The sequence below is a fragment of the Chelon labrosus genome (genome assembly GCF_963514085.1).
Source record: "Chelon labrosus genome assembly, chromosome: 11".
Classification (NCBI taxonomy): Eukaryota; Metazoa; Chordata; class Actinopteri; order Mugiliformes; family Mugilidae; genus Chelon; species Chelon labrosus.
Window position 1 is genome coordinate 29,664,963 of NC_140344.1, and position 13,586 is coordinate 29,678,548.

At 44.0% G+C, this 13,586-nt stretch overlaps 1 protein-coding gene across 1 annotated transcript; it reads right to left on the reverse strand.

The window, feature by feature from the left end:
* Positions 1-1,959: 1,959 nt before the first annotated feature.
* LOC311495810 (synaptic vesicle glycoprotein 2B-like) lies at positions 1,960-13,302 on the reverse strand (the record flags this gene model as incomplete). Its single annotated transcript, XM_084555421.1, has 14 exons — positions 12,994-13,302; positions 12,326-12,552; positions 10,417-10,597; positions 9,784-9,935; positions 9,487-9,620; positions 9,069-9,158; positions 7,883-7,996; positions 7,720-7,808; positions 6,264-6,339; positions 5,875-5,963; positions 3,799-3,932; positions 2,610-2,810; positions 2,378-2,537; positions 1,960-2,143 (listed from the first exon to the last, which is right to left on the reverse strand). The coding sequence occupies exons 1-14, from the start codon at positions 13,230-13,232 to the stop codon at positions 1,960-1,962; spliced, it is 2,070 nt and encodes a 689-aa protein (XP_084411547.1). The 5' UTR covers positions 13,233-13,302.
* Positions 13,303-13,586: the final 284 nt, after the last annotated feature.

Genomic DNA, 13,586 nt, shown 5'->3' on the forward strand with positions numbered 1-13,586 from the left:
CTCGTGGTAAAAAATAAATCAGTGTGTGTGTGTGTGAGCTGGTGAATCTATATCCTATAGGTGATGATAATAATCACCAAGAGAACCTCTGCAACATCAGGTTGAACAGAAACATCAGAGAAATATCTAAAAACTCCACTAATATGGAATAAATGAATGTAGATTAGAATCTTTGAAATAATCAGTGGAATTCAGTTGAAGCAGGAATAATTCAGATTCCAGTAAGGACTGAGCTCAGTGACCATATACAGCTGCTGATCACATCTGCTTTCACTACAACATCACGTAGAAAGGATGAAGTCATTACAGGTTGATTCAATAAAGTCAATATTCACATCAATCATATTATTAACATTAATAAACTAGAAAGACCAGGAAGGCGGCCATTTTGGAAACGGTTGCCAAAAGCTAGTGGCTGCAGAGCCTGGATAAACTGGATGATTACTACAGGTTTCTTGGGGTAGTGTTGGTGATGAAGGTGGATTAAATATATTTAAAGCTTTAAATATTTGATTCTTTTCTGATTCAGTGATAAATGCTTCAAACAACGACACAGAAGCATAAATCTGTCCAGAGTTTGAGAACAACGAACAGTGAAGGTGAAAATAACTGAGCTGATTGAAAAGAAAAGATGTTTTCTAACTCGACGTCTCGTTTAAAGTACAGATTCTTTTCTGTCGGGACGGATGGGTGAGAGGTTTCATGCAGGACACAGACACGTGTTAGTTGAAACCTGATCAGCAGAAACGATCAATAATCACCAGTGATTGGTTACAGCTTAGAGACAGGAAGACGTCCTCAGAGTCAAACTGATCGTCACAGAGACAGGACTACAGATGCTGACGAGGTTCACTAATTAATCCCATCAACATGAGCAACTTATAGTTATACCTGATTCATTTTTAGATTTTCTTTAAAGTTAAATATTTGTCCTTTCTTTATTTCAGGTGTTTAGTTGTTAAAATTGCAGGAAAGTTTTGCACATTTTCCCCCGTTATGCAGCGCACTGCTGTAGAGAGACAGGAAGCAGAGATCATGTGATTTAAACCTTCAAAATAAAATCATCATCATCGAGCAGTTAGTAGGTCCAGTGTCTCAGACCTCGTTCAGACCAAACATTAACATCCTCACTGATCTGGTCTCTAGTGTCCAGGTTAAACAGGTCCAGGTGTGAACACTGATCTGGTCTCTAGTGTCCAGGTTAAACAGGTCCAGGTGTGAACACTGATCTGGTCTCTAGTGTCCAGGTTAAACAGGTCCAGGTGTGAACACTGATCTGGTGTCAGTCCACATGTGGAGGTGGTCTGGGACACATGTGACCTCCTTCCTTTGGTAGTGTGAACACACAATGAGTCCTGGGTCACATTAAAGACCACCTACTCAACAGGGCTGATCTGAGGAAGAGGAGTTTAACTCATTCTTCCTTCCTTCTCTAAATAACTACCATCAGAAATAAATCAGATCTTAACATGTGAGAGTCTTTCCATCTTGTTCCAACATCTGGATCATGTCTCCAAGTCAACCAGCAGCTGTTGATGGTTCTGATCCAGCGGTAGGTAGAGATCCATTAGAGACAGCAGCTGGTACAATATTCTACTGACCACATGATGGCGCTGCTGATTTACAGACACACACACTGAGATCAGATCTCAAGTGCTGGCTGGGGACGCATGTGGAGACACATTTAGATTAAGACCAGGTAGATGGACAGGTGAGACCAGGTGTTAATGTGAGGTCTGAATGAAGCCTGAGTGGATTCATGGCATCACTGAACAATCACACTTGACCCCCCCCCCCCCCGACCATCTTACAAAATGAACGGTTCACATAAAGAAACGAGCGCTTGGCATTTAACATTTTTTAACAAACTTTTTTCTCTTCTTGCTTTGCTTGGGGTGAAATCAGAGTCAAACAGCTTCCACACTGCCCCCCCCCCCCTTCCCCATACATCCAGTCACCTCACTGCAGGATCTTCTGTCTCGTGTCAGGCAGTTTCAGAGCCACCAGGCCGCCGCCCACCAGCGCGGCGAAGGACAGCAGGATGGGGACGGCTTTGGTGACGCCCACGAAGCTGGTGAAGATGGAGCTGCCGAGGATGGCGGCGAGTTTACAGAGAGCGTTGAGGACGCCGAACGCCGTCGCCCTGAGAATGACAGACAACAGACCAGGACTTTTATTTTGAAGGTCCTTAAACATTGATGGTTTATTTACTACTGCAGCATCTTTAAAATAAACTGATACCAACAGGAAATACAGACATTTAGGATCAGAGAGGGACTCAGTGTTAAAAGATCAGGACATCATTAGCTGTCATGTTGCTGTCATGTTGTCATGGTAACCACACTGTCTCTTACAGGATGTTAAACTAATGGCGTACCTCTTTGAAGAAGGGTACAGCTCCACGGTCACCACCTCGATGCCGTTCCATGCAGCAGCACTGACGCCACAGAACAGACACTGCAGGGCGATGATCGCTGATTGGCTGAAGCTCAGGAACAGGAAGACGGTGCAGCCGGCCGAAATGAGCATGGAGCCACCTGAAGAGATCACAGGGAGTGTCAGGAACCCTGCAGCAGAATCTGCTCAGAGTTTAAACCTCAGAGAATCACCTATGATCTTGACTCTGCCGATCTTCTCCATGAAGAGGGCTGAGATGATGTTGCCCGGCAACACGGCCAGACTGCCCAGGAAGCTGACCAGGTAGATGAGCACGTCGTTCTCCTCCATAGTGTCCAGGTGGCAGCCATGTTTGTTGTTCTGGAAGGAGGTGTTCACCATCGTACAGTCGATGAACTTCTCCTCCCACAGGTCTGCAGAGGAGGAAGACCATGAAGCAGAAGACCATGATGAAAGACATTCATCAACGACCGTTTACTCTGTGACTGAGACGCCGACGAGCTAAAGCTAAAATCTGATGATGAAAAGTATGAGGAAATGTTAACGAGAAGATTATTTGATGTGATCAGATGTTATCTGAATATCAGTCCCTGTCCTCTGATTGGATAAGAGGCATTAGCCTATCTGATCTCAGTTAGCATTAGCTACCAGAACTAGCTAGCTGCTACTAGCCCTGTGGCTACAGATGAGGAGGAAGGAGCATCACTGTGATACTGATGCAGCCTCCATCACCATCTAAGGTAACTATGAAGTTAAAGAAGTCTCAAAATGCTGAAACTATGAAAGATAAAAATTACTAAAAACATTTTTGTCTGAAGACTAAATCTAAAATGTCCACAGGGCCTCAGTTTGAGGTCCTGTCACTGACAGCGTGCTTCTTTAAACGTCTGTTTGCAGATGATGCTGTTTTCTACGTTCATGAAGTGGAGTTAGAAAACCTGAAGCTAAACGATGCTCAGTCACAAAGATCATAACATCTCTCAAACTATCAACAAACAAACAACTACAAACTGCTAAATATTTGTTTGACTTTTCAGAGACGAGCTCATGATAGATCTATGGTTCACCCTGAGGAACATGTTCAATATCAGTTTCAAAATAAAAGCATAGGTTTTGCTGAAGCCTATGAGCATCCTTTACATAATGACATACAATAAAACCAGGATGTCTGTCGTCCATACAGCTAAATTAAAAGATGAGAAAAAAGTTGTTTCAACTTTGACATAAAGTCTCGTTTATTAAGAGTTAATGTGAGGTAACCAGGTACCAGGTATTAAAGAACCTATGAAGATCTGATGGTCCACATGGAGCCCTAACAAGGTACGGATGGTTGAGATTGAACCTGTGAAACGTTGGATTCTGACCTCGTACCTTCTTGAAACCAGCTCTAGATGAACCCACCTGTGTTGTAGAAGACAGTGGAGACGATGGTGCAGTTCTCAAACACTGTGTCTGTGGACCTGATGTCCTCAAAGTGACAGTCTTCAAACAGAGTGTCCTCAAACTTCACTGACTTCATCTCTATACTGATGAACCTATGAGGATGGGATGGGACACAAACCAACAGACACAGGGCCTTTCTCAATGCACAGTCTCACTTGTGTTCTTGGGAGTTTGGACTCTTGGGACGGGAGGATGACTTCTAACTGGAACTTAAACTCAATGACCCAAAGATAAAACTACCTCTGTATCACCTGGATAGTCCTCCAACCAATCAGAGAGATTTAGCTGGAAACTAATTCTCTCTTCTGTCCATCACCACATTAAGCCCCGCCCCCAGACCATCTGATTGGCCCAGAAGATCTTCACTGGAGCAGAATCAGTTCCCAACAGAGAAACTCCAGACTAATGACATCTAGAATTATTAGGCTGCCAACTCCTCCTCTAAAAGTTCATGCATCAGTCACAGCAGACGTGTTAGCCTATTAGTGTGTTAGCCTGTTAGCTCGTTAGCCGGTGGACATGTAGACCTTGAGGGACTCACTGCTGCAGCTCGGTTTGTTTAACTGCTTTAAAGTCAGTCAACACATTATTATTAAAACCCTTCAAACAGCTGTCAGCAACAAAAGTTGACCATGACATTGCTTCACCTGAACCAACTGCACTGAGAATAAATGATCTAAACTCTGACAGGAACAGGAACCGTTTGAGAGGAACCAGTACAGGGTTAAGTCAAAAAGGTTCTCTGGAGCATTTTATACGTCTGATTATTTAAAAACCTGTACAAGTCTGAAAAACAGAAGCTACCAGAGAGAATTTACAAAGACGACATTCAGAGTCCCACACAGAATCTATTATAATGTAATATAATGTAATCTATTATAATGTAATATAATGTAATCTATTATAATGATATATAATGTAATCTATTATAATGATATATAATGTAATCTATTATAATGATATATAATGTAATCTATTATCACGTCCAACAAACAACATGTCAGGACCGACACTCTGAAAACATCAACGAGAGAATCTGTGGAAATCTTTGGTGTTTCTGTGGACATTCATATTTAAATGCTTTTAATCCTTCACATGCTCAGAAACATTCACATTTATTGACTCTTTCTTCCTGAAGTTCACTCAGACTCATTAACTTCAACAGCAGACTCCAGATATTATCTTTAAAAACTAAATACTGCAAATGTCAGGAGAGAAACCAAAACTTAAAGAGACACATTAACCTCCTAGCTTTGACGCTAGCTCAACATGTCCGTCACCACTGCAGGTTGGTGTGTGAAATGCATTCTGGGACACTGAGTCCATGGGACTAGCTAACTGTTGACGTGTCCTGAACCCAAACGAACACAAGCGCAGACGTGAAGTCAGATTGAGAGAGGCCTAAAGAAAACATGGACTCTTCTATTCAGCACAGAACTAGAACCGACAGAATGGACTGGATCCAAAATGGCCGCCCATGACAGTACTGTCGTGGAAAAGCTCATCTCCATGACAACACAGATCATGTTGAAGCCATTCTGTCTGTTTTACTGTGAAGATCATAGAAGTTCAATAATCTACAGCAGAGAAACCTCCTGCAGGGCTGAAGACACACTCCGTCCTTCAAACTACAAGATAAAAGAAAAGTTTCTTAGTTTACGTTTATGTTTTGTTTTTGGATATAAAAATCTAAATCAAATAGCAGTTGTTTTTTCAGCTTCATTTCCAGTCAGAGCTCTGGTTGTAAATAATGAGGGAGTGTATCTCCACCACCTCCACCACCTCCACCCAGCAGTAAACCTCTGGATGTATTCAACATAAAACTGATCTGTTCATAAAATAAAAGAGTGAAGCTTCATAAGCCCGTCAGGTTTATGGTCTTCACTGGAGCTCCGCCCCCTCACATGCAAATAAACACGCTACAGAAGACAGCATGCTAGCTTCTGCTAGCAACACAACTGAGCATGAAATGACTGAATGAACTCGTCTGATCAGTAAATCTGAACATGAACCTGGAGCCTCTGGTCGACTTACTTGTCCCGGATGTATTTGCCTTCTCTGTGGATCTGGTTCTCCAGAGAAAAGTTGAAATGGAAGTCCTCCACTACTTTTCCGTGGATCACCTGAGCAGAAGCAGAACATATTAAAGAGCTGCATGGACCAATCAGAGCTGATTATTTGAGCTGAAAATACTTTGTTCACACCTGATATTTTAATTTTATCATCAGATCTGATCTCAGTGTTAATAACCATCATTATCTTCACAGTTCATCAAAGTGAATCACATTTAAACTCTAAAAGCACCAAACATCACGGCCTCCAGCCTCAAATACGTCCAGGACATTTAAACACCACATTCTCTCCTGGTTTCTTTCTTTTTCTAACTCTGTCTCATCGTCTCATGAATAAATAAAGAGTTTTACCATGACCTTGGACTCGTACTCTTGGTGCTGCAGGTGTTTGATCATGTCGGGGAACCACACAGAGAGACCGTAGTAACTGTGATCACATGACAATAAATTAAAGGTTTGAAAGGTTGATCATGTAAAAAGACACTAAATAAATCAGGACTATCTCCAGAACCACCAGGTCCATGGTCCTGACCCTGGTCTCTATGACCCTGGTCTCTATGAACCCTGGTCTCCATGGACCCTGGTCTCTAGGACCCTGGTCTCTAGGACCCTGGTCTCTATGACCCTGGTCTCTATGGACCCTGGTCTCTATGGATAGGTCAGACTTCAGTGTCAGTAACATTGTGTCTGATTAATTAGTGATCAACTAAAACATCTTCTAGATCAGATAGTAGAAAACACCCTGATAGCAATGATATCATTCTGAACTCATTCAGCAACCCCTTGACTAGAACTGGACCAAGAGTTTAGAGAAATACCACAAAGGTTCTAGTAACAATAGAACCAGGCCCACTCTCCATTTGGACATGTGGAGAACCAAAGAACCCAAAGTGTTCCACGTTGGGTTCTTACCTCTTGAAAGGGAATCTGGCTACAAAATCCTACTGATTCCACTACAGGAGGCTAAGCTAACTTTAATATCTGTAGTACCACCATTAGACCACTAGATGGAGGTAAATGACCATGTATGAAACTGAGACACAGGGCTCAGATTCTGTCAGTCCAGTCACCATGTGGTTCATAGTTGATGTTCATGTGGATAGACTCTAAAGGACAGAAGATAATAAAACGATATTGGAGCAGAAGAAGAAATTCTGACAGACTGAAAGTTAAAGTCTGACTCTGTGTTTTCTCTGTTAGCTGAGGCTAGCTGTTAGCTCCAGCTCATTTCAGATGATGACGTCAGATTAAATTGATCAAGTCATTATTGATTCTCTGGCTCCACGTTCTCTGATGGCAGGATCTGCTGTTCATTAAGTATTTTCTGACATTTATAGACAAACTCACTGAATTATTAAAGACTCAGTCAGATGTGCTGCAGATCAAAATAACTGCTGCCTGCAGCTCCACACTCCTCTGTGGATTATTATCGACTATTCAGTCACAGAAGTGTTGACAACAACTTTACAAAACAAACCTTAATAAAGTTGAAATTAAAGTTCAGAGCTGGTCTCAGAGACATCGCTCTACAACATCCAGTACAGTCGTGTGTTACTGTGGTTTATTTAACCAGGTTGTTTCATGTTGATTCATAGATGTTTATTTCTGCCGTCTGCAGCGCTGCAGGCAGCACTTATTTTTATCTGAGTCTTTAATCATTGATGGAGTTTATTTATAAAGGTCAGAAGAAATCTGCTGATGCTTTGAGTCATTTTTTGCTGAAATGTAGAAAGTTGTGAAGGACGCAGGAACTTTCAGGCACACAGCAGATTAAGTCTCAGTCAGTGTGGTGGAGGTGTGAACGGACCTGAAGGCCATGCAGAACCAGATGATGGCCATGAAGAGCGTCGCCAGCCTCAGCTCTGCCGACAGGAGGGACGCCACGTTCCTCAGGACCTGGAGCAAACATTCAGACCCAGATCAGCGTCTGATCAACCAACACCAACGACGTCTGAGTCCAGACTTCCTACCAGTTTACAGAGCGTCAGCGATCGGACGGCCCATCGCTGCACCGTCGTCTCTGTGGCGCTCTGGATCTCAATGAACTCGTCCTCGGCCGTCTTCGGAGCCTTGATGTGAGTCACCTGGAAAATAAAAACAACTCTCAGCTTTGGTAATTCACTCACTGATCTCAGTTTAGATTAAATAAATAAATCTGCACAAGCCAAGATTTTCAGACTTTGACATCTATGACTACTGTTACTCTTCTGTCCATCACCACATTAAGCCCCGCCCCATGATCTGATTGGCCCTGCAGATCTTTGCAGGAGCAGAATCAGTTCCCAACAGAGAGACTCCAGATCAACGTTACCCCACTAAACATGGTTCTGTCTTCCAGCTCCGTCTGAATGTAACAGAGACACGTTCAGCATCAGTCTGAACTTTTCAAATTAAAATAAGTTCTTCATCCTGCAGCGCGCTGATGGTCCCTCCTTTAACGCTGCCGCATGGCTTTAATTTTGAAAGTGGTATAATGTGTCATTAATTAAGTAAATGTACTCAGAGTGTGCAGTAATTTACAGCTTCAGCTCCTGCTTTTATACGATGATAAATATGTCTCTGTCTCTCTCTCTTAGTGGCTCTGGACCAAATGTTCTGTTTGGTGCATTTTCACCTCCAACACATCTAAACCCAGGAACACTGGCGTCATATTAAAGCATGGAACTAACCAACTATAAACATTTGAACTATAAACCACCATGTCCATGCTCTGATGTGTAATAAGTCCGATTGACCCATTTATGAATGTTTTTGTTCTTATTTAATGTTTTCATATATTTTATCTCCTGTCTGCTGCTGAAACGCCGTGGGATGAATAAATAAATGATCTCCTCTCATCACGTATACCTATGAGCCAATGGGGCGCCTGCAGAGTGGTCACGTGGCAACACATGTTCAGGTATAATCTAAAAATAACTGAGTCACTAACGCTTCAGTCGGGTTCAGATCAGAGTCTATTTATCATCCGGAGCTGAAACAACGTGTCTGCTGTTATCTCCTCCCGCCGGGACGTCCGGTCTGAATAAAACAAACGCCTCCAGGCTGCTGCAGCTTCTTCACAATGATTTTATGAAGCCTCTGTCTGTAAAGTATTTTCCATTAAGAGGTGAAACAGTCACAGCTCTGACTCTGACTCTAATGATGACCTGTACTCACAGTGAAGACCTTCTCCGGCTGACCTTTGGCCCTCCAGTTGGTGTCGTGGACCTGCTTCAGGATCATCCAGGCCTCGTCGTGTTTGCCGTTCTGCTCAGACACAAACACATTCACTGTCCTGAACATGTGCTCTAATCATGCTTTTATTTTGAAAGGTTCAGTCTAAACATCTGAGTCTGGAGTCTCTGGACATCATCAGAGAACCATCAGAACAGGTCCAGGTCCAGGTCCAGGTCATTACCAGACGTTTAGAGCTGAACACTTGAATCGTCTGAAGGTCATTTTTAAGTGGAACAGAAGCGTAGTTGCAATGCATTCTGGGATACCTGGCCGTACCAAGTCCACGTCCACATTACCTCCAGGTATTTGGACTGTCCTTGGTCACATGAACAGAGCTCCGCGGTGTCAGTGAACTCACCTCCAGGAGGAAGCGAGGGCTCTCTGGCATGAAGGTGAGTCCGACCAGAGAGGTGATGGCGGGGAGAGCGGCGACCAGGACGAACACCCTCCAGCTGTGGAACTGGAACTCTGTGCCCATGCTGAAGCCCCAGCCTGAACACACACATTTAAAGCTTTAATACAACAATCAGCTCCCTGTGGACACCTGGTCAACGTTTGTCCCCCTGGTTCTGGTTCTGGTTCTGGATGTTTTTATCTGGATGGATATTGTTTGTGTGCTGCTGCAGTGCAGATGAACGTGTTGGACCAGTCTCACCGTATCTCGGGATGATTCCCCAGGCGGTGAACGAGGCGTAGATGCCACCGATCATCCAGAACATACACAACCAGGACAGGTGCTCTCCTCTTTTATCCATCTGGAGGAACTCAGAGAAGTACGAGTACACGATGGGCACGCTGCCGCCGATGCTGAGACACAAAGAAGAAATAAATAATAGAACATCTGAATAAAGAGTCCACCTCTGAGCTGAGTGACCTGGATTCTGGGTCCCTGAGGAACATAGTTATTCTGAGACCAGCTCTGCTAGAAAACAGCAGCTCTGCACTTTATATATCACCAGAATTAAAAGATGCTTCATTAAAAACAAACCAGGAGACTGGATCCAAGAAAACAGCAAACCTGATCATGGACTATAAAACAGTGATAATGCAGATTACAGTAGGGACTGATGTAAATGACTATATACTATAATAATCTATAAATGAATGAAATCAGTCATGAATACTGTTGTTGCTCTAAGCTGGTTCTAAAACTTTTAAAAACCTGTTCAGACCTGGACTCAGGGGTCTTAGTTGAGATGGTGGGGTCAGGGGTCAGGGGTCTCAGAGAATAGGGGGTATATTAGGTCAGTGGAAGGTCGTCACAAGGACAGAAACATGCGTGTGTTACCCGATGCCCGACAGCAGCCTGAAGAACAGGAAGAAGCCGTAGCCCTGAGCGAATGAAGACAGGAAGGCAAAGACACAGTTTATAGCCAAGGCCACCACCAGACAGCGCCGCCGGCCCACTTTATCCGCCAGACCCCCCCACACGAACGCCCCCACCATCATGCTCAGGAAGACGACCAGACCTGCAGAGACACAGAGACACAAAGAGATAAAGAGTTTCACTCCAGTTTACATCAAGAAGCAACAAAGTGTAATACCACCGACGGTCACTAGGGGCTGCACTCTGCAATCTGACGCTCCACAAGTTTAAACTCAAAACATTCTTTCCACAAGTCTTCACGTCTTTATCTAAATGAACTCCTTTTAGATCATTAAAGGTCCTCTGTGAAGGAGTCGGAGACATCTAGTGGTGAAAACATGAACTGAAACCAGTTCAATGCTTCTTCCTCTCCAGGTTTATAAGTTCAACACAGAGCTACACAGGTGACAGCATGTCTACCTGTAAAACCTGTTCACATCAGTCTGGTCATCTGCCCCCTGCTGGATCTATCCAGACTTTGCAGCCACTAGCTTCTGGCAGCCGTTTCCAAAATGGCTGCCTTCCTGGTCTTTCTAGTTTATTAATGTTAATAATACTGATGTGAATATTGACTTTATTGAATCAACCTGTAATGATTTCATCCTTTCTACATGATGATGTAGTGAAACTAGATGTGATCAGCAGCTGTATATGAATGAATGAATGAATGAATAATCAGTCCTTACTGGAATCTGAATTATTCCTGCTTGAACTGAATTCCACTGATTAACACAGACACTAGTTTATCATCTTTGACTGAACAATGACAGAAACTAAAGATAAAAATTAAAAGGAATTTTTTTTTTAATTTCTTTGTTCTAAAATAAATGTAAAATGCCATCAAAGTCTGACGTATCAAGTCATTTTTATACATTTTTTAAATGTCCTATAAGCACTTCTGCCTGATTGTGTCCGTCTTGTCACTTTAATCTGAGCATTTATTCTTTGTTCTTGTTTGTTCAGGACGACTCGTCTCTTTGCGTCTCTCAGCTCTTTCTAAAATGAGCTGCAGCCAAGTGAGGCGCCGGCCGCTGCCAGAAACCAGGCGGCTGACAACATCTCACCCGGCGAGCAGATGGTCCACGCACCAGGGGAGCTGACGGCGTGACTCATCTCTGCTCTCAGGTTCTAAAAAACCTCTCATGTGACCAATTATTCAGACAAGTCCCTGGAAGACACTGGACTTCAAGGTCAGGACAGAGAGCATCGATATCTGAGTCTGCTGACTCACTACGCAAAGACACTAAGACATTAAGACACAAAGAGACAAAGAGACAAAGAGACAGAGGCTATGGAGAAACTGATCAGACTGATTGATCCCTGTCATCCTCAGGTCTGATGCTGAAGGTGGATGAAAGAAGAGGAGAGTTGTTTACAGCCTCAGATCATCAGCGCTGCACTTCCTGTTTACGTCTCAAATCTTTTTCTAGAATCTGTGTTGATGATTAGAGTTTATTATCGATCAGGACTGTACACCACCAACACTACTGATTCCTTTAAACCGGGGGGGGGGGGGGGCACACACACAAAAACACTTTAGGAAGAACTCAAACAGCACAAGGTGTTGACCTGGCCTCCAAATTCACTAGATCCCAAACTGATCAAGTATCTGTGGGATGATCCACAGAGGCCCCTCCCCTCAAAGGCCCCCCCACCAACAACGGGACACCCTCAGAAGGCCCATGTCCATTCTCTGATGAGTCAACACGGTGACCTGCACAGTTTTAGGAAGGTGGTCCTAATGTTATGTCTGATCGAGACCAGAGGCCGAGGATGGACATCCTGAGGACACCGTCCGTCCCCAGACCTCCTGCAGTGACCCAGCTCTTACCCAGAGTTCCTTTCTCTGCGTTGGACAGACACATGTCCTTCTCTGCAGACGGCAGAACGAACGCCACCACAAAGCACTCGACGCCGTCGGCCATTAGAGCCAAACCCAGCACCATGAACAGCGTCCACTGGAACTTCCCGTGGCCACAGTCCTCCATGATGTCCTCGTACTGCTCAGATAACTCCTCCAGCTCAGAGACGGCGCTGCCGGAGGCTCGAGCTTTAGCCCTGAAACATAGAACCAGAGAGTTCTTATAGAACCTGCGTTAACATCAGTACGGTTCAGGTCTAACACCGGGGCTGGACACACACAGGGTCACTCTGAGTTTAATAAGAGTAACCTGGTGTAGCATCACCTGGATCCTCCTCCAACCAATCAGAGACATTTAAACTAATCAGATGACATCTGTGACTACTGTTATTCCTCTGTCCATCACCATATTAAGCCCCGCCCACCACACGACCTGATTGGTCCAGCAGATCTTTGCTGGAGCAGAACGGTTCCCAGAGTGAGACTCCTTGTTTGTGGGTGAGTATCTCTGGTGGTGGAGGTTGCTCTACTTTCTCTGCAGGTTGTTTCTTTGTCTACGTTAAACTGAACTTTATTATTTCATCATATTTCATTCCATATAACAGAACATAGAACACGGTACAGAACATCTGTCTCACCGTGCAGCTCTCTGTGCAGCCTTCACCTCGTCTGGATGTGGGATGCCTTGATATTCTCCTTCATACATCTGATCCTCTTCATCGTGTCCTTCTGTAACGTCACTCGCGGCGTCCTCTTCCTGAGGAGGGTAGTCCGCCTGGTATCCATATTCATCGTGGCCGTCGCCCTCTCCGTACGTCCCGTAGCGGTCGCCCCCTCCTTGGTGGTGGTATATGTTGTTCTGGTAGTGGTCAGCCATCTTGGCTAGGCTAAAGGCTAAAGGCTAATGTTACAGTATGCTATAAGGCTCTGTGTTGTTAGCTGGAAGTCGTCTGGTGACAGTGAGTGAGTTTAAGCTGCCAGAGTCATCAGCGTGAACATGAGGCACGTATAAACATATATAACATATATATGATGATGATGATGCTCTTCAGTCTTCACTCCTGAAAACAGAAATAATAATAATAATGTTGTTTAGACGCAGAAACAAACAAACTTTAACCAGTGGGATATAAAACAGAGGCTCTGCTGACGTACAGCGGTGCAACATCCTCCAGAGTTTCTACATTTCTGCATAAAAATGACTCAAAACATCCTGAGAGTCGAGAGAACC